This window comes from Mesoplodon densirostris, chromosome X (assembly GCF_025265405.1).
Source record: "Mesoplodon densirostris isolate mMesDen1 chromosome X, mMesDen1 primary haplotype, whole genome shotgun sequence".
NCBI lineage: Eukaryota > Metazoa > Chordata > Mammalia > Artiodactyla > Ziphiidae > Mesoplodon > Mesoplodon densirostris.
The window spans coordinates 88,303,437-88,322,541 of record NC_082681.1 but is presented as its reverse complement, the minus strand read 5'-3'; the positions used below and the strand labels follow the sequence as shown (position 1 = coordinate 88,322,541).

General features: G+C 43.3%; 1 protein-coding gene across 1 annotated transcript; it reads left to right on the top strand.

Moving 5' to 3' along the window:
• Positions 1-13,606: 13,606 nt before the first annotated feature.
• LOC132482540 (zinc finger X-linked protein ZXDB-like) lies at positions 13,607-18,376 on the top strand. Its single transcript, XM_060087858.1, has one exon. The coding sequence runs from the start codon at positions 13,672-13,674 to the stop codon at positions 16,222-16,224; it is 2,553 nt and encodes an 850-aa protein (XP_059943841.1). The 5' UTR covers positions 13,607-13,671; the 3' UTR covers positions 16,225-18,376.
• Positions 18,377-19,105: the final 729 nt, after the last annotated feature.

The window sequence follows — 19,105 nt, the reverse complement described above, 5'->3', positions numbered from 1 at the left end:
TGGTCCCAGGGAGATCCTCTCTAGGGAGAGGATTGCCCCCATGAGTACTTTTCTTGAGATCAAATTCCTCTGAGCTAGTCAGAATGCGCCAAGCTTGCAGATGGCAGAGAATCGGGACCTGGGCGAAGTCTTGGAGTGGCCGTGCAATCCCTGAGTGTGGTTTGGGGTGTTTGTAGTAAGAAGAAAGGGAGAGTGAATGAAAACTCTCTCACCCATACAATTCTTGAGGGGAAACTGGAGCTTAATGTAAGGGAGCCTGGGCATCCTCAGAAACTGTATTATATTCTGAGAGCAGATGCAGGGCATGGGGAAGGTTTCTGTGGTTAAGTAGTTGTCAAGTTCGCCCAAAGCACAGCTGGCCCCCAGGAGTAAACACAGAGTTTACCCTGGCACCGTCCTCTCTTCTCTCAGTTGAACCAGGGAGAAACAACTACGTGAATTTTCAGGAACTACTAAAACTCAGCTCTCGCTCTGCATCCTCAGCCAGAGCATGGCAGGTTGAATCAAGGGACAAAGCGAATAAGAATGTATCCTTGAACGGTTACACAGCAGGGGGACTTTTACTCTTTTGCTGGGGTTCAGGGGTGGGGTTATTCTGGTTGTCAGTGGGAAGGTGTGAGCCTTGATGGGTCCCTCCCAGCCTATGCCTCGTGGGGAGCTCCCAAGTTCACCTTCCTCCTGCAGGGAGAGACACAGCAGCTGCAGCTACACAGCCCACCTTCAGAAACCACAGACTAGAGGTGTGTATCTCCACAAAACCTGGTTCTCAGTGATTTCTACCAAGTGAGAGTGCCTGCTTGGATGCCTGGTGGTGACAGTTTCCCAAGGGGCAGGCCTAGAGAGCTGCTCCTCTTGTTAGTGAGCAGGTTTCAGATTTCACATTTGTGTCTCATCATTGTCAGGGTGGCAGTTAAGAGAGCCCGGGCAGCAGGTCCAACCAGCATTTAAAGGATAAACTTGCTGTTCATATTCAGGTCCTCCTGTTCAAGATCTCAGGGTGCTGGGGATAGGAGGCCAGCCCAGAACAGAAGGCTGTGGGTTAATTTGTCTTGTGTGGCTTCTGAACAGAAGTGAGTAAGCTTTTTACATTGGAAGTACTAGGAAGTGAGAACAAGATTCCAAGGATGAGCAACTATTATTAGAAAAAATAATTATTATTAAAAAGGTAGTTTTTCCTCTGGATTTAGTGGTGTCTTATTCTATCTATTGAATATGGACACACTGAAAGAAAAAAGTTTTTTAAAAAATTAAATTGTCTCTCCTTCCCAGTATAAGATGCCAGTTCAACCACTAAAGAATAGATCATTTGTCACTCAGGAATGGCAAAATTATGTGCCATTTTCCCCCAACAATTTTCATCCATTTTGGAGCCTAAAGGCAATCGAGAAAAGTGCAATTAAAGCACTCAAATTGCCAACACTGGTAAACACGTACACTTTGTAAGACTAACACAGGAATCTTTTGCCCTGCTCCTCCATGGACAGGGCTCTGATGAGCATGGCTTTATATGGAATCCAAGCATCTTCATCTTGGTAGGTACAGCTACCAAGAGAGTAGGGCAACATTTCAGGTATAAAGTAGTCTATTCTTGAGGAGATCATGTGATATTCACACTCATGGTGGAAGATTCCTGAGGAGAACATGTGATATTCACACTCATGGTGGAAGAGGCAATCTCACCACACACCAAGGCTCTCCTTGCAGGTAGAGTAGACAAGCCCTGGGTAGGACTAGAAGGCAGAGTTCACAGGCTCTCTGTCCTACCCCCATGACACCCTTTTGTGCCAGAGCCTGGGTTTTGCAGCAAAACTCATTTCCGACCAGGGAACCGTGGGTCCAACAAGAATTGTAAGCAGTCTATTAAAACTCTGGAAGTGGCCAGTCCTGCTGCTTTAATCATTAATTCACCAGAGAAACACTATGATGATAGATAGGGTAACTACTATTCATGCAAGGTAATAATAGAAGGGACCCCCCCAAACTGATAAAGGATATGAAGCCAGTTGTTAATGTTCTCCCTGTTCTAAATTCACCCTTTAATATATTCTCTCTGATAATGGATGAATTACTTTAAGCATCTCTCCTTCAAAGTGATCACAACGGGGTGGGATAGGGAGGGTGGGAGGGAGGGAGATGCAAGAGGGAAGAGATATGGGAACATATGTATATGTATAACTGATTCACTTTGCTATAAAGCAGAAACTAACACACCATTGTAAAGCAATTATACTCCAATAAAAAAAAAAGTGATCGGGCCCCGGAGGAAGATGGCGGAAGAGTAAGACGCGGAGATCACCTTCCTCCCCACAGATACATCAGAAATTCATCTACACGTGGAACAACTCCTACAGAACACCTACTGAACGCTGACAGAAGACCTCAGACCCCCCAAAAGGCAAGAAACTCCCCACATACCTGGGTAGGGCAAAAGAAAAAAAGAATAAACAGAGACAATAGGATAGGGACGGGACCTGCACCAGTGGGAGGGAGCCGTGAAGGAGGGAAGGTTTCTACACACTACAAGCCCCTTCGCGGGCGGAGACTGCAGGTGGCGGAGGGGGAAAGCTTCGGAGTAGCGGAGGAGAGCACAGCAACAGGGGTGCGGAGGGCAAAGTGGAGAGATTCCGGCATTAAGAGGGCTGCTTGGGGAAGTGCAGGAGACAGGCGCGAGCCGCGGGTAAGGCGCGGACCTCGGAGACGGGCGTGGGACGCTGGGGCTGCTGCCGCCGCCGCCGCCGCCGCCGTGGGGCCTGTGTGCGAGCGTGGGTCACTGTCCGCCCCGCCTTCCGGGGGGCCTGTGTACCCCGCCACTGCCGGGGTCCCGGGACCCGGGGACAACTTTCCCGGGAAAGCGCACGGAGCGCCACGGGCTGCTGCAACGTCACGCCGGCCTCTGCCGCTGCAGGCCCGCCCCACACTGCGCGCCCCTCCCTCCCCTCTGCCCGAGAGAGCCAGAGCCCCCGAATCAGCGGCTCCTTTAAACCCGTCCTGTCTGAACGAAGAACGGACGCCCTCGGGCGACCTACGTGCAGAGGCGGGGCCAGGTCCAAGGCTGAGACCCGGGAGCTGTGAGAGCAGAGACAGGGAAATCTCTCTGTGCAGCCTCGGAGGCAGCGGATTAAAGCTCCACGGTCCATTTGATGTGCCCTGCGTCTGTGGAGTGCATGAATGGACAGCGAATCATCCCAAATTGAGGAAGTGGACTTTGAGGACAAGATTTAAGACGTTCCCCCCTTTTCCTCTTTTTACAACGAATTATCCCACATTGAGGAGGTGGACTTGGAGAGCAAGATTTTTGATTTTCCCCCCTGCTCTCTTTTTGTGAATGTGTATGTGTAATCTTCTGTGTAAGATTCTCTCTGTATAGCTTTGCTTCCACCATATGTCCCAGGGTTCTATCGGTCCGTTTTTTTTTTCAATAATTACTTTTTAATTTTAATAACGCTACTATATTTCATACTTTATTCTATTTTACTTTACCTGCTCTTTCTTTTTTTCCTACTTTCCCTTCCTCCCTCCCTCCCTCCGCTCCTCCTTTCCTTCTTTCTTTTTCTTTCCTCCCTCCCTCCCTCCCACCCTTCTTCTTTCCACTTTCTTTTTCTTTCCTTCCTCCCTCCCTCCCTCCTGTCTTTCTTTCTTTCTTTCCTTCCTCCCTCCCTCTCTCCCTTCTTCCATTCACTCTTCCTTTTGCTTTCATTCCTCCCTCCCTCCCTCCTTTCTTTCTTTTTTCCTTCCTTCCTTCCTTTCTTCCCTTCTTCCTTGCTTTCCCTCTCTCTTTCTTTCTTCTACTAATTCTTTCTTTCTGCTTTTTCTCCCTGTTATTCTGCGCCGGGTGGATGAAAGGCTCTGAGTGCTGCAGCCAGGAGTCAGTGCTGCGCCTCTGAAGTGGGAGAGCCAACTTCAGGACACGGGTCCACAAGAGACCTCCCAGCTCCACATAATATCAAGCAGCGAAAATCTCCCAGAGATCTCCATCTCAACACCAGCACCCAGCTTCACTCAACGACCAGCAAGCTACAGTGCTGGTCACCCTATGCCAAGCAACTAGCAAGGCAGGAACACAACCCCACCCATTAGCAGAGAGGCTACCTAAAAACATAATAAGGCCATAGGCACCCCCAAACACACCACCAGACGTGGACCTGTCCACCAGAAAGACAAGATCGAGCCTCAACCACCAGAACACAGGCATTAGTCCACCCCACCAGGAAGCCTACACAACCTACTGAAACAACCTTAGCCACTGGGGACAGACACCAAAAACAACGGGAACTACGAATCTGCAGCCTGCAAAAAGAAGACCCCAAACACAGTAACATAAGCAAAATGAGAAGACAGAAAAACACACAGCAGGTGAAGGAGCAAGATAAAAACCTACCAGACCTAACAAATGAAGAGGTAATAGGCAGTCTACCTGAAAAAGAATTCAGAATAATGATAGTAAAGCTGATCCAAGATTCTATTTCCAAGATCCATAATCTTGGAAATAGAATAGACAAAATGCAAGAAACAGTTAACAAGGACCTAGAAGAACTAAAGATGAATCAAGCATTGATTAAAAACACAATAAATGAAATGAAAAATACTCTAGATGGGATCAATAGCAGAATAACTGAGGCAGAAGAACAGATAAGTGAGGTGGAAGATAAAATAGTGGAAATAACTGATGCAGAGCAAAATAAATAAAAAAGAATGAAAAGAACAGAGGACAGTCTCAGAGACCTCTGGGACAACATTAAACGCACCAACATTCGAATTATAGGGGTTCCAGAAGAAGAAGAGAAAAAGAAAGGGACTGAGAAAATATTTGAGGAGATTATACTTGAAAACTTCCCTAATATGGGAAAGGAAATAGTTAATCAAGTCCAGGAGGCACAGAGACTCCCATACAGAATAAATCCAAGGAGAAATACACCAAGACACATATTAATCAAACTGTCAAAAATTAAACACAAAGAAATCATATTAAAAGCAGCAAGGGAAAAACAACAAATAACACACAAGGGAATCCCCATCAGGTTAACAGATGACCTCTCAGCAGAAACACTACAAGCCAGAAGGGAGGGGCAGGACATAATTAAAGTGATGAAGGAAAGAAACCTGCAACCAAGATTACTCTACCCAGCAAGGATCTCATTCAGATTTGATGGAGAAATTAAAACCTTTACAGACAAGCAAAAGCTGAGAGAGTTCAGCACCACCAAACCAGCTTTACAACAAATGCTAAAGGAACTTCTCTAGGCAAGAAACACAACAGAAGGAAAAGACCTACAATAACGAACCCAAAGCAATTAAGGAAATGGGAACAGGAACATACATATCCATAATTACCTTAAATGTAAACGGACTAAATGCTCCCACCAAAAGACACAGAGTGGCTGAATGGATACAAAAACATGACCCATATATATGCTGTCTACAAGAGACCCACATCAGACCTAGAGACACATACAGATTGAAAGTAAGGGGATGGAAAAAGATATTCCATGCAAATGGAAATCAAAAGAAAGCTGGAGTAGCAATTATTATATCAGACAAAATAGACTTTAAAATAAAGACTATTAGAAGAGACAAAGAAGGACACTACATAACGATAAAGGGATCGATCCAAGAAGAAGATATAACAATTGTAAATATTTCTGCACCCAACATAGGAGCACCTCAATACATAAGGCAAATACTAACAGCCATAAAAGGGGAAATCGACAGTAACACAATCATAGTAGGGGACTTTAACACCCCACTTTCACCAATGGACAGATCATCCAAAATGAAAATAAATAAGGAAACACAAGCTTTAAATGATACATCAAACAAGATGGACTTAGTTGATATTTATAGGACATTCCATCCAAAAACAACAGAATACACATTTTTCTCAAGTGCTCATGGAACATTCTCCAGGATAGATCATATCTTGGGTCACAAATCAAGCCTTGGTAAATTTAAGAAAATTGAAATTGTATCAAGTATCTTTTCCGACCACAATGCTATGAGACTAGACATCAAATACAGGAAAAGATCTGTAAAAAATACAAACACATGGAGGCTAAACAATACACTACTCAATAACGAAGTGATCACTGAAGAAATCAAAGAGGAAATTTTAAAATACCTAGAAACAAATGACAATGGAGACACGACGACCCAAAACCTATGGGACGCAGCAAAAGCAGTTCTAAGGGGGAAGTTTATAGCAATACAATCCCACCTTAAGAAACAGGAAACATTTCGAGTAAACAACCTGACCCTGCACCTAAAGCAATTAGAGAAAGAAGAACAAAAAAACCCCAAAGCTAGCAGAAGGAAAGAAACCATAAAGATCAGATCAGAAATAAATGAAAAAGAAATGAAGGAAACGATAGCAAAGATCAACCAAACTAAAAGCTGGTTCTGTGAGAAGATAAACAAAATTGACAAACCATTAGCCACACTCATCAAGAAAAGAAGGGAGAAGACTCAAATCAAAAGAATTAGAAATGAAAAAGGAGAAGTAACAACTGACACTGCAGAAATACAAAAGATCATGAGAGATTACTACAAGCAACTCTATGCCAATAAAATGGACAACCTGGAAGAAATGCACAAATTCTTAGAAATGCACAACCTGCCAAGACTGACTCAGGAAGAAATAGAAAATTTGAATAGACCAATCACAAGCACTGAAATTGAAACTGTGATTAAAAATCTTCCATCAAACAAAAGCCCAGGACCAGATGGCTTCACAGGCGAATTTTATCAAACATTTAGAGAAGAGCTAACACCCATCCTTCTCAAACTCTTCCAAACAATATCAGAGGAAGGAACACTCCCAGACTCATTTTACGAGGCCACCATCACCTTGATACCAAAACCAGGCAAGGATGTCACAAAGAAAGAAAACTACAGGCCAATATCACTGATGAACATAGATGCAAAAATCCTCAACAAAATACTAGCAAACAGAATCCAACAGCACATTAAAAGGATCATACACCATGATCAAGTGGCGTTTATTCCAGGAATGCAAGGATACTTCAATATACGCAAATCAATCAACGTGATACACCATATTAACAAACTGAAGGAGAAAAACCATATGATCATCTCAATAGATGCAGAGAAAGCTTTCGACAAAATTTAACACCCATTTATGATAAAAACCCTGCAGAAAGTAGGCATAGAGGGAACTTTCCTCAACATAATAAAGGCCATATATGACAAACCCACAGCCAACATTGTCCTCAATGGTGAAAAACTGAAAGCATTTCCACTAAGATCAGGAACAAGACGAGGCTGCCCACTCTCACCACTCTTCTTCAACGTAGCTTTGGAAGTTTTAGCCACAGCAATCAGAGAAGAAAAGGAAATAAAAGGAATCCAAATTGGAAAAGAAGGAGTAAAGCTGTCACTGTTTGCAGATGACATGATACTGTACATAGAGAATCCTAAAGATGCTACCGAAAAACTACTAGAGCTAATCAATGAATTTGGTAAAGTAGCAGGATACAAAATTAATGCACAGAAATCTCTGGCATTCCTGTAAACTAATGATGAAAAATCTGAAAATCGAATCAAGAAAACACTCCCATTTACCATTGCAACAAAAAGAATAAAATATCCAGGAATAAACCTACCTAAGGAGACAAAAGACCTGTATGCAGAAAATTATAAGACACTGATGAAAGAAATTAAAGATGATAGAAATCGATGGAGAGATATCCCATGCTCCTGGATTGGAAGAATCAATATTGTGAAAATGACTCTACTACCCAAAGCAATCTACAGATTCAATGCAATCCCTATCAAACTACCACTGGCATTTTTCACAGAACTAGAAAAAAAATTTCAAAATTTGTTTGGAAAAACAAAAGACCCCGAATAGCCAAAGCAATCTTGAGAACGAAAAAAGGAGCTGGAGGAATCAGGCTCCCTGACTTCAGACTATACTACAAAGCTACAGTAATTAAGACAGTGTGGTACTGGCATAAAAACAGAAAGATAGATCAGTGGATCAGGATAGAAAGCCCAGAGATAAACACACGCACATATGGCCAACTTATCTTTGATAAAGGAGGCAGGAATGTACAGTGGAGAAAGGACAGCCTCTTCAGTAAATGGTGCTGGGAAAACTGGACAGGGACATGTAAAAGTTTGAGATTAGATCATTCCCTAACGCCATACACAAAAATAAGCTCAAAATGGATTAAAGACCTAAATGTAAGACCAGACACTATCAAACTCTTAGAGGAAAACATAGGCAGAACACTCTATGACATAAATCACAGCAAGATCCTTTTGGACCCACCTCCTAGAGAAATGGAAATAAAAACAAAGATAAACAAATGGGACCTAATGAAACTTCAAATCTTTTGCACAGCAAAGGAAACCATAAACAAGACCAAAAGACAACCCTCAGAATGGGAGAAAATATTTGCAAATGAAGCAACTGACAAAGGATTAATCTCCAAAATTTATAAGCAGCTTGTGCAGCTCAATAGCAAAAAAACAAACAGCCCAATCCAAAAATGGGCAGAAGACTTAAATAGGCATTTCTCCAAAGAAGATATACAGACTGCCAACAAACACATGAAAGAATGCTCAACATCATTAATCATTAGAGAAATGCAAATCAAAACTACAATGAGATATCATCTCACACCAGTCAGAATGGCCATCAAGAAATCTAGAAACAATAAATGCTGGAGAGGGTGTGGAAAAATGGGAACACTCTTGCACTGCTGGTGGGAATGTGAATTGGTACAGCCACTATGGAGAACAGTATGGAGGTTCCTTAAAAAACTAAAAATAGAACTACCATATGACCCAGCAATCCCACTACTAGGCATATACCCAGAGAAAACCATAATTCAAAAAGAGACATGTACCAAAATGTTCATTGCAGCTCTATTCACAATGGCCCGGAGCTGGAAACAACCTAAGTGTCCATCATTGGATGAATGGATAAAGAAGATGTGGCACATATGTACAATGGAATATTACTCAGCCATAAAAAGAAACGAAACTGAGCTATTTGTAATGAGGTGGATAGACCTAGAGTCTGTCATACAGAGTGAAGTAAGTCAGAAAGAGAAAGACAAATACCATATGCTAACACATATATATGGAATTAAAAAAAATGTCATGAAGAACCTAGGGGTAAAACGGGAATAAAGACACAGACCTACTTGAGAATGGACTTGAGGATATGGGGAGGGGGAAGTGTAAGCTGTGACAAAGCGAAAGAGAGGCATGGACATATATACACTACCAAACGTAAGGTAGATAGATAGTGGGAAGCAGCCGCAGAGCACAGGGAGATCAGCTCGGTGCTTTGCGACCGCCTGGAGGGGTGGGATGGGGAGGGTGGGAGGGAGGGAGATGCATGAGGGAAGGGATGTGGGAACAGATGTATATGTATGACTGATTCACTTTGTTATAAAGCAGAAAGTAATAAAAAAATTAAAAAAAAGTGATCACAATGTTACTGAAGGAGAAAGTGGCTCTCCTGTGACTTCTGGCTGTCAGGAGTGTGGGTGTAAGGATATCCTAGGTGCTCGGCCCCAAGCATGTAACCAGAACAACTGTCCTATCGAGTGTGCCATCCCCGTGTGGCCTGGTCATTGGCTTTCTGTGACCCTCTTCATAGGGACATCCTGTGCTCCAAGCCAGCCACCTACCCGCTGATTTCCTCTACTTGATTGCTCTCCCGACCCACCCCACCTCACCGCTAACGTTACCTCCTGTACTTCTCCCAAGGCTGCAGCCCTTACAACACCAAGGCCCTCCGGATCCTCTGTATAGGCCATTGTTAGCTCCAGTCCTCCAACTCCACCAAGACCCTTGCTCCTACTACACGTCTACATGCTGGGCACCAGCAGTGGCTTGTCCACACTGATGTGCTCCAGAGGGTACCTTCCTGCTTACCTTGCAACTGTAGACCAGCTCTGGTTCTGCAGACCTGTTCTGGTGCTGGCAAACCAGCAAACTTCTCTGCCATGCAGTAGGTTCTCCTACACCTTCTCCAATGAGGTGTGACCTCCAGTCTTGGGGAGGGACCCGCATTCCAAGTTTGTCTTTCCTTGGGTACGCTCCCTCAGGCCCAGGATACCATATAGAGTTTTCCTATATCTTATATATTCTAGATTTGTTATAGTTTAACAATTCTTTATGTTAAACATTATGCTTCACTTTATGTTAAAATTCCCCTGTCCACTGTGTACTTTCCATCTCCTGATTGGATCCAGATTGCTACAGAACACAACTCCTACAGCAAATACCATTCCTGGAATTACTGAAAGCCTTCTTTTGAGAGCTGCATCAAGTAAGAATGTCCACTAACACCCAGAAAGAGTAGTAAGGGGAAAAAGAAGGAATAAAATGCTCGGAAAGGAAAAAGTAAGACTGGAATTGTTTGCAGATGACATGATTGTGTACACCATATTCTACAGGTATTTACAAATTGGTAGAATCAATAAAAGAGTTTAGATAGCTGTTTGTAGGATAAAATATCAACATACAGAAGCCAACTGTATTCTATTTACCAGCAACAAATTTACAAAATGAAAGTTTCAAAGGCAGTATTTGCAAAATATGAAGTACCTAGGATAAAATGTCCTCTTATAGGAAAAATATGAAGTATTATTGGGACACATTAAGGAAGTTCTTATTAAAAGGATAAATAGACCATATCTATTCAATAGCATTCCATATTATTGACAAGGAGTCAAATCTAAAAGTTCAATGCAATCCTAATTAGAACCTCAAACAAGATTTTGGTTGAACCTTTTCTGATGAATTGATAATTTAAGTGGAGTTGAGACAGGCCAAAAATAACCTAGACATTCTTGAAGAACAAGGCAGAATTGAGTGGCCTTATCCAAAGGTCAGAATTGTTTATAGATCTGTAGTAATTAATATTGATATGTGGTATTTAAAATGGACAGATAAATAGAGCCATGGTACTTAATAAAGAGTACACAAACTAGCCCATACATAGGTAGATGCTTGATTTATGACACATGTGGCACTGCAAATCAAGAGTAAAAGGGCAGACTTTTCAATAAGTGGTTCACTGAGACAATCAGATATCCACATGAAGAAAAAAAATGAAACCCTACTCAACACTATACACAAACATCACTTGTAGGTGGATTATGACCTAACTGTAAAAGGCAAAACCACACATATTTCAGAAGGAAATATAGAGAATATTTTCATGGCCCCAGGGCAGGGACAGGTTTCTTGAAACAGAAAAGCACTAACCACAAGGAAAAGAATGATAAATTTGACTATGTTATAATTAAGATTTGTTCACAAAGCACAGCATAAAGCAAGAGAAAAAACAAACAACAAAGCAAAGGACTATTTTGGCCACACATATAACTACCAATGGACTGGTATTTAAAACACATAAAAAACTCATTGGATCAGTAAGGAAAAGATGTAAAATAGAACAGAAAAATGGTGAAAGAGTTGAACATGAACAGGCTTTTCACAGAAGAGAAAATCCAAGAGGTTCATAAACATGAGAATGTGCCCAAACTTAATAGTAGTGGTAAAAAAAAACCAGTAAATTAAATTCTGGCAATACTTGGTGTAGATGAAGATGTGCAGGAGCAGGAACTCTCTGTGTTATTGGTGGGATTGTAAATTGGTACAACCACTATAGAAAACAATTTGGCATCGTGTAGAAAAGCTGAAGATACGCATACTCTGTGGGCCAGTGCTTCTGTTCTTGCATGTATACCCAACAGACTTTTAAAGATGAGTCCCATGAAAAATGCCCAAGAATGTTCTTTGCACCATTGTTCATAATAAAAAGCTAAAAACAACCCTGGATGAACCCAGTGTTCATCCAGTGTAGAATGAAATAATCATATCATAATCACTTTGCTAAAATCATGCACTGGAATGCTAGTCAACAATGGAGACAAAAGATCTACGGCTACTAGGAACAACATGGATGAGTCTCTCAAATAAATATGATACACAGTGAAAGAAGCAGGCCATAAAAGGGAGCATGCAGCATGATTCTGCTCATATAACTTCATATAAACTGTATTGCTTAGGGATGCATACAAAAGTTGTAAAGTCATATTTTAAAAAAAAGCACTGAAATGATTATCACAAAGTCAAGATAACGACTATATCCATAGGGGAGGGTATGGTTTGTAATTGGGAGGAATACGGTGGATGTATTCTGGAAGGCTGGCAATGGTCTATTTCTTGACCTTCGTCCTGGTTACAGGGGTGTTTGCTTTTATAAATTATCTAAACCTGGAAGATATGTTTGATGCATTCCTCTATACCTCATATTTGAAAAAAGATGTTTCCTCCAAAAAATGTAATAGAAAGAAAAATATGTGATGTAGAAATTTTGATGAGGTTTGAATTGTTATGGATGAAAAACTTGATCTTTTAATCAAGAGATAAGCAAGTATCCATTATCATTAAAAGAGGGGAAAGAAGGGATTACTTTAACTATAGGTATCCCATAATCCAGTCATCACTCTAAACCTTTCTCTTGCCAGATTAATTCACCCTGTATTTATATCAATTCCCAACTCACTGATGACAGACAAATTGAAGGATCATCATCAACATTAATAAGATCATTAGGCATCTCAGGCCAAATCCATTACAGTGAGACTAGGCCACCACACTTAAATGCAAGCAGGCACATTGGGGCTATTGGGCATGCAAAAGGCATCTGTGCCTTGTTCTCGGGAGAGTCCACTGCAGTAATTTAGGATTTAACCTTATCACATTTAACTAGTACTCTTATCCAGAGACCGCTATGTGCTGGAGAATCTAGAGTAAGCTGAGGAATGTCCTCATCATGCTGTGAGACTGGACATAAAATTTACCATGGTGCAACCAATGGTGGAAGAGCAAAGAGTTGGTTTAGGTTGTGTACCTTATAGGGAGAACCCAGGAGTGGGTTGGGTTCTCCAGATTTCAATATAAATTGTTTCATCCTCCAGGCTTTGCATTTCTACGCTGAACAGTGCTAATCTGCTTTGGCCCCACCTCTTATTCAATCTAGTCTCTGCACCAGCAGGGCAAAAAATTTAACTATGCGACAAATTTTCCTGAAGACATTGCTCAAGACAGTTCTGGATATGGAAGCTTTCCAGGAATTTTTTTTAAAAGACAACCTTTTCAGTAGGAATTAGTAGCACTATGGTTGTTTAATCTCGACACATAGCGTATTCTCTCAGGAATTTTCTGTCATCCATTAATCCAGCCATCCATCCAGAAAACAATGTTTAATACAGGATAAGTGCTAACCACCATGTTTAGCACTGGGAGGGGCTGGGGGTGTGTTTATTTTGGTACATAAATCGGTAGTGAGGTACCGATTTATGTTGCATTTAGCAGATAGATACCTAAGGTATTCATTCCAGCACCATTTCCCCTGTATCTGGGAAGACCTCCTTGATTTCCTACTAATATTAACTGTGGAATTTATTTATGTATACGAGGCTCTGCCCCTGGGCTTTCTATTCTGTTCTAGAGACCCAGTACCAGAATATTTAAATCACGGTGGCGTTAAACACGTTTTAATATCTGATAGGGCCAGTTTCTGCGCATTGCACATTTTTTTTTTTTCCTTTCAGGAACGTGTTCGGGCCCGCGGCAGGGGGCGGGGTCGCGCCTCCTCCGCGACTCTGGTTCCAGCGGGGCCTCATGGACGCGGAGATGGAAATCCCGAGGCTGCTCCCGGCTCGCGGGTCGCGACAGGGCGGCGGCGCTGGCAGCCCCGGGGGCGGCGGCCGGATCCACAGAGGTCCTGACCCGCGGGCCGGCCAGGCCCCCGCGCGCCGCCTCCTGCTGCTCCGGGGCCCTCAAGATGGCGGGCCCGGGCGGCAGCGTGAGGTGGCCCGTGCGGCCTCCCCGGGCTCGGGCCCTAGCCCGTTGGTGCCGAGGCCCGATAACGCTGGCGGAGTCGGCGGAGTCGGCGGAGGCGGCAGAGGCGGCGGAGGCGGCGGAGGCGGCGGAGGCGGCGATGGCGGCGGCGGCGGCGGCGGCGGCGGCGGCGGCGGCGGCGGCGGCGGCGGCGGCGGCGGCGATGGCGATGACTTCTTCCTGGTGCTGCTGGACCCGGTGGGTGGAGACGTAGATTCCACGGGCGCCAGCCAGGCCGCAGGGCCCCTATGGAGGGAGGAGGCCGGGCTGGGCCCACGGTTCCAGGGGCACGAAAGCGGCGCGAACCCCGAGGGCCGCCCTGCGCTGGGCCCCAGCTGCCTGTCCGCTCTCCGCGCCCCAGTCCCGGCCCTGGCCCCGATCCCCGCCCCAGGCCTGGGCCCCGCCGCGGCCTTCGCGGGCACCGTCACCATTCACAACCAAAACCTGCTGTTGCGCTTCGAGAACGGCGTCCTCACCCTGGCCACGCCCCCGCCGCCAGCCTGGGCGCCTGGGGTCGCCCCTGCCCCGCAGCCCGGGGGTCTGATCGCCCCGCAAGCGGGGATCCCGCACGCCGCGCAGCCTGGCGACTGTCCCGAGCTGCCGCCCGACCTCCTGCTGGCCGAGCGGGCTGAACCCGCGCCCGCCCCAGCGCCCGAGGAGGAGGCGGAGGGCCCGGTTGCTGCTGAGAGCCCCCGCGGGCCGCTAGGCCCGGGCCAGGGCGTGGTGCTGTACCTGTGTCCTGAGGCGCAGTGCGGACAAACCTTTGCCAAGAAGCACCAGCTGAAGGTGCACCTGCTGACGCACAGCAGCAGCCAGGGCCAGCGGCCCTTCAAGTGCCCCCTGGGTGGTTGCGGCTGGACCTTCACCACCTCGTACAAGCTCAAGAGGCACCTGCAGTCACACGACAAACTGAGGCCCTTTGGCTGCCCGGCAGAGGGCTGTGGCAAGAGCTTCACCACGGTGTATAACCTCAAAGCACACATGAAGGGCCATGAGCAGGAGAACTCATTCAAATGCGAAGTGTGTGAGGAGACCTTCCCCACGCAGGCCAAACTCAGCGCCCACCAGCGCAGCCACTTCGAGCCTGAGAGACCCTACCAGTGCGCGTTTTCGGGCTGCAAGAAGACGTTTATCACAGTGAGTGCCCTGTTTTCCCATAACCGCGCCCACTTCAGGGAACAGGAACTCTTTTCCTGCTCCTTTCCTGGCTGCAGCAAACAGTACGACAAGGCTTGTAGGTTGAAAATTCACCTTCGGAGCCACACTGGTGAGAGACCTTTCCTTTGTGACTTTGAGGGCTGTGGCTGGAACTTCACCAGCATGTCCAAACTCCTTAGGCACAAAAGGAAGCACGACGATGACCGGAGGTTCATGTGTCCTGTAGAAGGCTGTGGGAAATCTTTCACGAGGGCTGAACATCTGAAAGGCCACAGCATAACCCACCTGGGCACAAAGCCTTTTGTGTGCCCTGTGGAAGGCTGCTGTGCCAGGTTCTCTGCTCGAAGTAGTCTCTACATTCACTCCAAGAAACACTTGCAGGATGTGGACACTGGGAAAAGCCGATGCCCAGTCTCCACTTGTAATAAACTCTTCACATCCAAGCACAGCATGAAGACCCACATGGCCAAAAGGCACAACCTTCGCCAGGATCTCTTAGCTCAGCTAGGAGCTGCAAATTCTCTTACGCCCAGCAGTGAACTTACCAGCCAGGGGCAGAATGACCTCGGTGATGCGGAGCTTGTGTCTCTCTTCTCTGATGTGCCCGGTAATAGTTCTGCTGCAGTATTGGACACCGCATTGGTGAACTCTGGGATCTTGACTATTGATGTGGCTTCTGTGAACTCAACTCTGGCAGGGAACCTCCCTGCTAATAATAATAATAATTCCTTAGGGCAGGCGGTGGACCCTCAGGCCTTGATGGCCACCAGTGACCTTCCTCAAAGTCTGGATACCTCACTCTTCTTTGGAACGACAGCCGCTGGTTTTCAGCAGAGTCCCTTAGATACGGATGATGTCTCAAGTCTAAGTGCGGGGCCATTGGGATCTCTGAGCTCTTTGGCTATGAAAACCTCGAGTCAAGAGCCCCAAGCTTTGACCCCCAGCAGTAAGCTAACAGTAGACACAGATGCTCTGACTCCTTCGAGCACCCTTTGTGAAAACAGTGTCTCGGAACTACTGCCGCCAACCAAAACGGAATGGAATGTACATCCTGACTCTGACTTCTTTGGACAGGAGGAAGAAACCCAGTTTGCATTCTCCAGTCCAGCAGGAAACCATGGGTCTCAGAAAGAAACAGAACTTATCACAGTGACTGGCAGCTCATTTTTGGTATGAACTAAACTCTATTCATTCCTTGCCACATGGCTTACTTTTATTGATGACACTCAATTTTAAGAGTATTCTGGACTAAATGTTTAAATGCAGTCATTTCTTATAGGTTTGAAAAAGAACAGAGCCCTGGGCTACAAGTTTGGAGATTTAAATTCTGATCTTGAGTCTGGAACTGACAGGTTGTGTGACCTTGAGCAAGTCACTTATCCTATCTGAGCCTTAATTTCCTTATTTATAAAATGAGGTGGTTTGAATAGATTGTTTCTAAGGTCATTCCAGCTCTATTTTCATCATTTTGTGCTGTTCCTTGAAAATTTTAGGACCTTTTACAATGATTAACAATTGCATGTGCTCCTAATGTAATGAAAAATGCATTGAGAGTTAATGATCTGAGAAGATGGAACTGGTGTTTAACTTTAAAAATTTAATGGAAGTTTTACACAGTGCTAAAATATTTCTAAAATCTTGTGGTGAGCCTAAAAAAGAAGAAAGCTGAAAATCTGGGTTGGTTCTTTTTACCTGTTTATCTTTGTAGCCTCTTTTTTTTTTTTTTTGATTGAAGGCTCTTTTGGGGAAAGTTCCAGGAATTTGATGAGACTCAGACTCAGAAATACTGACTTTGTGGTGTTGAATAAGTGGCCTTATTAAGTCATTTCCTCTCACTAACCATCAGTTCCCTAGGTGTAAAGCTGTTATTGTAATTTACACGTACCTGATTCATTGTAGACTTCTTCTATCCTAGTAGTTAGGTATGGAGGGAAAAATGTTTTGTATTTTGGCATGTTGTGGTGAATTTTTACACCTTTCCTGCTCCTCTTATTCCCTTCCTCAAAGAAATTAGCATAATTTAACACCATGTTCATGTGCAGGCAGTAATGCTTTATGCAGGTTAAGAAACAGAAAAGGGAATCTCTTCCACAGATTAAGGATTTTTCTCCACACTATTCTGTGACTTTGCCAACTTTGCCAGTGTCTTTACTCTTGCATTCAAAGCCATCCTATAGAGTGACCGGAGAGCCTGTGGTTCCAAGGAAATCTGGGAATGGACCAGAGTAAGGTTTTTCTCCCCTCTGTGCCCTGGAGAGCTCATTGTTTGCCTTCTCCCAGAGTTGGAATGAGAGTTTTATTTTGCATTTTGAGTAAATATTATCTGTCTTACTTGAGTATAGCATTTTACAGTTTATGTAGCACTTTCACAACTGTTATATTTGATCCTCACATATTTTGAGATAGTTATGGCAAAATTTCAACTATAAGACATATTAAAATTTACCTAACAACTCTTACTTAGTAACTCTTGTGTGTGTGTGTGTGCACATCAACTTTCATTCTATTCTTCTGGTTTCATGATGACTTTTGTTTATAACCACTTGTTCCATTCCACATTAATATATGTCTCTTACCTTCTGCCAGCTCTGCTCCCTCTCCAACCTATTCTCTAGTATGTCCACTCCATTCCTTGCCATGATCTCCTTTTTTTAAATTAGGTAAGTCTTTTTCATGGTCACCATCTCTCAGCCATTCAGGACATGGCCCATTTTTCAGTCCCAATATTTACTGCAAGTCTGAGTGTGCATTAAGAAATTTTCTGGATTTAGAGGTCAGTGTGTTTATATATGAATCAAATAATAATAGAAATGTTTTATATAAGGTTTTATGAGACACGTAGTTCTTCTATTCTTCTAAAATTTTTAACATGTAGTTCTGCTAGCAAACACTATTAGTTGCTGTGAAACATTCTAATCCAGTACTGTTTGTATGTACATTTGTTGATAACAATTATAGCACTTTGGCAGTGCACTTTATAATTTGCCATTTTGAAATGCATCTGTACTGTCTAATTTTTAAATTGGTTGTACTCACTCAGTGAAAAAGCAAAAAGTATACATAAATTTGTAATCCAAAGAAATGGTCAGAGTGTGATTTTTTGTAACCATTTAACAGTTCTCCCTCAGCATTTTGGAAGGATTTTTAAGCCCATTTTAGAAATGTGTTGTCATTAGTTAAGTCCTCTTAAATAAGTTATTCTTCTTTTCCTACAGATAGGAATGCAGAAATCCCAGGTGAACATGCAGGTCTTAAGCATCTGTTAATATATATAACCATAAAAATATTTAAAAATCCTGTCATTTTGTTTCTTCAATCCCTCATTAAAAACAATCATAAAATATGCTTTTGTTCTATTCTGTGGAATTGTCAAAGGAAAGATTTTACTTTTCTTGAAGATAAAAATCTTGTAATTATTTATGGGCCCACATGGTTTCTTTCAGTCAATTTGTTCAAAAGATTTCTCATTCAATACCATTTTTCCAACATGATGGTGAAAATAGCATGAAATTACAGTCAAAAGTATCAGTACAAACATAATGGTTACATTTTTTGTTAGTGTTGGCATAAATTTGCCATTAAAATGGGATATAATTTAATGTTATCTCATTTGATTTAATGTTATCTCATTTGCTTTTTGTGCTTCTTCAGTCCTTGGTTTATTAAAATTTTGCCAATTGAAAACACAGTAACAAAATACTTTGCAGGAAGGTTTGCATCCAGGGGACTCTGTTGAACATATTCATCATGAGTTAAAATACGTTTATTTTGACATTTTTACCCTGGTCTCATTATAGTATTACATAATTGAAAGGCTTGAGTAGTAGAGGTGAAACTTGATAGAATATGAGGGTCATTTTTCTCTGGATTAAATACTTCATATTCCCATCCAGCAAAAATAAGAGAAGGGTATTTATGACTATTCCTTGATTCCAGATAAAGCATTGATTAATTGCCTGTTTGGGAATATCCATAATCCCTTAGTAATTACTGATATCAAACAGATCCATTTTGATGATTCGGTAATAATAAAACCTAATTTAGATGCAGCTCATTC

Coding starts and splice junctions, on each gene's coding strand:
- LOC132482540 (XM_060087858.1), top strand. CDS start 13,672: ATGGACGCGGAGATGGAAATCCCGAGGCTGCTCCCGGCTCGCGGGTCG.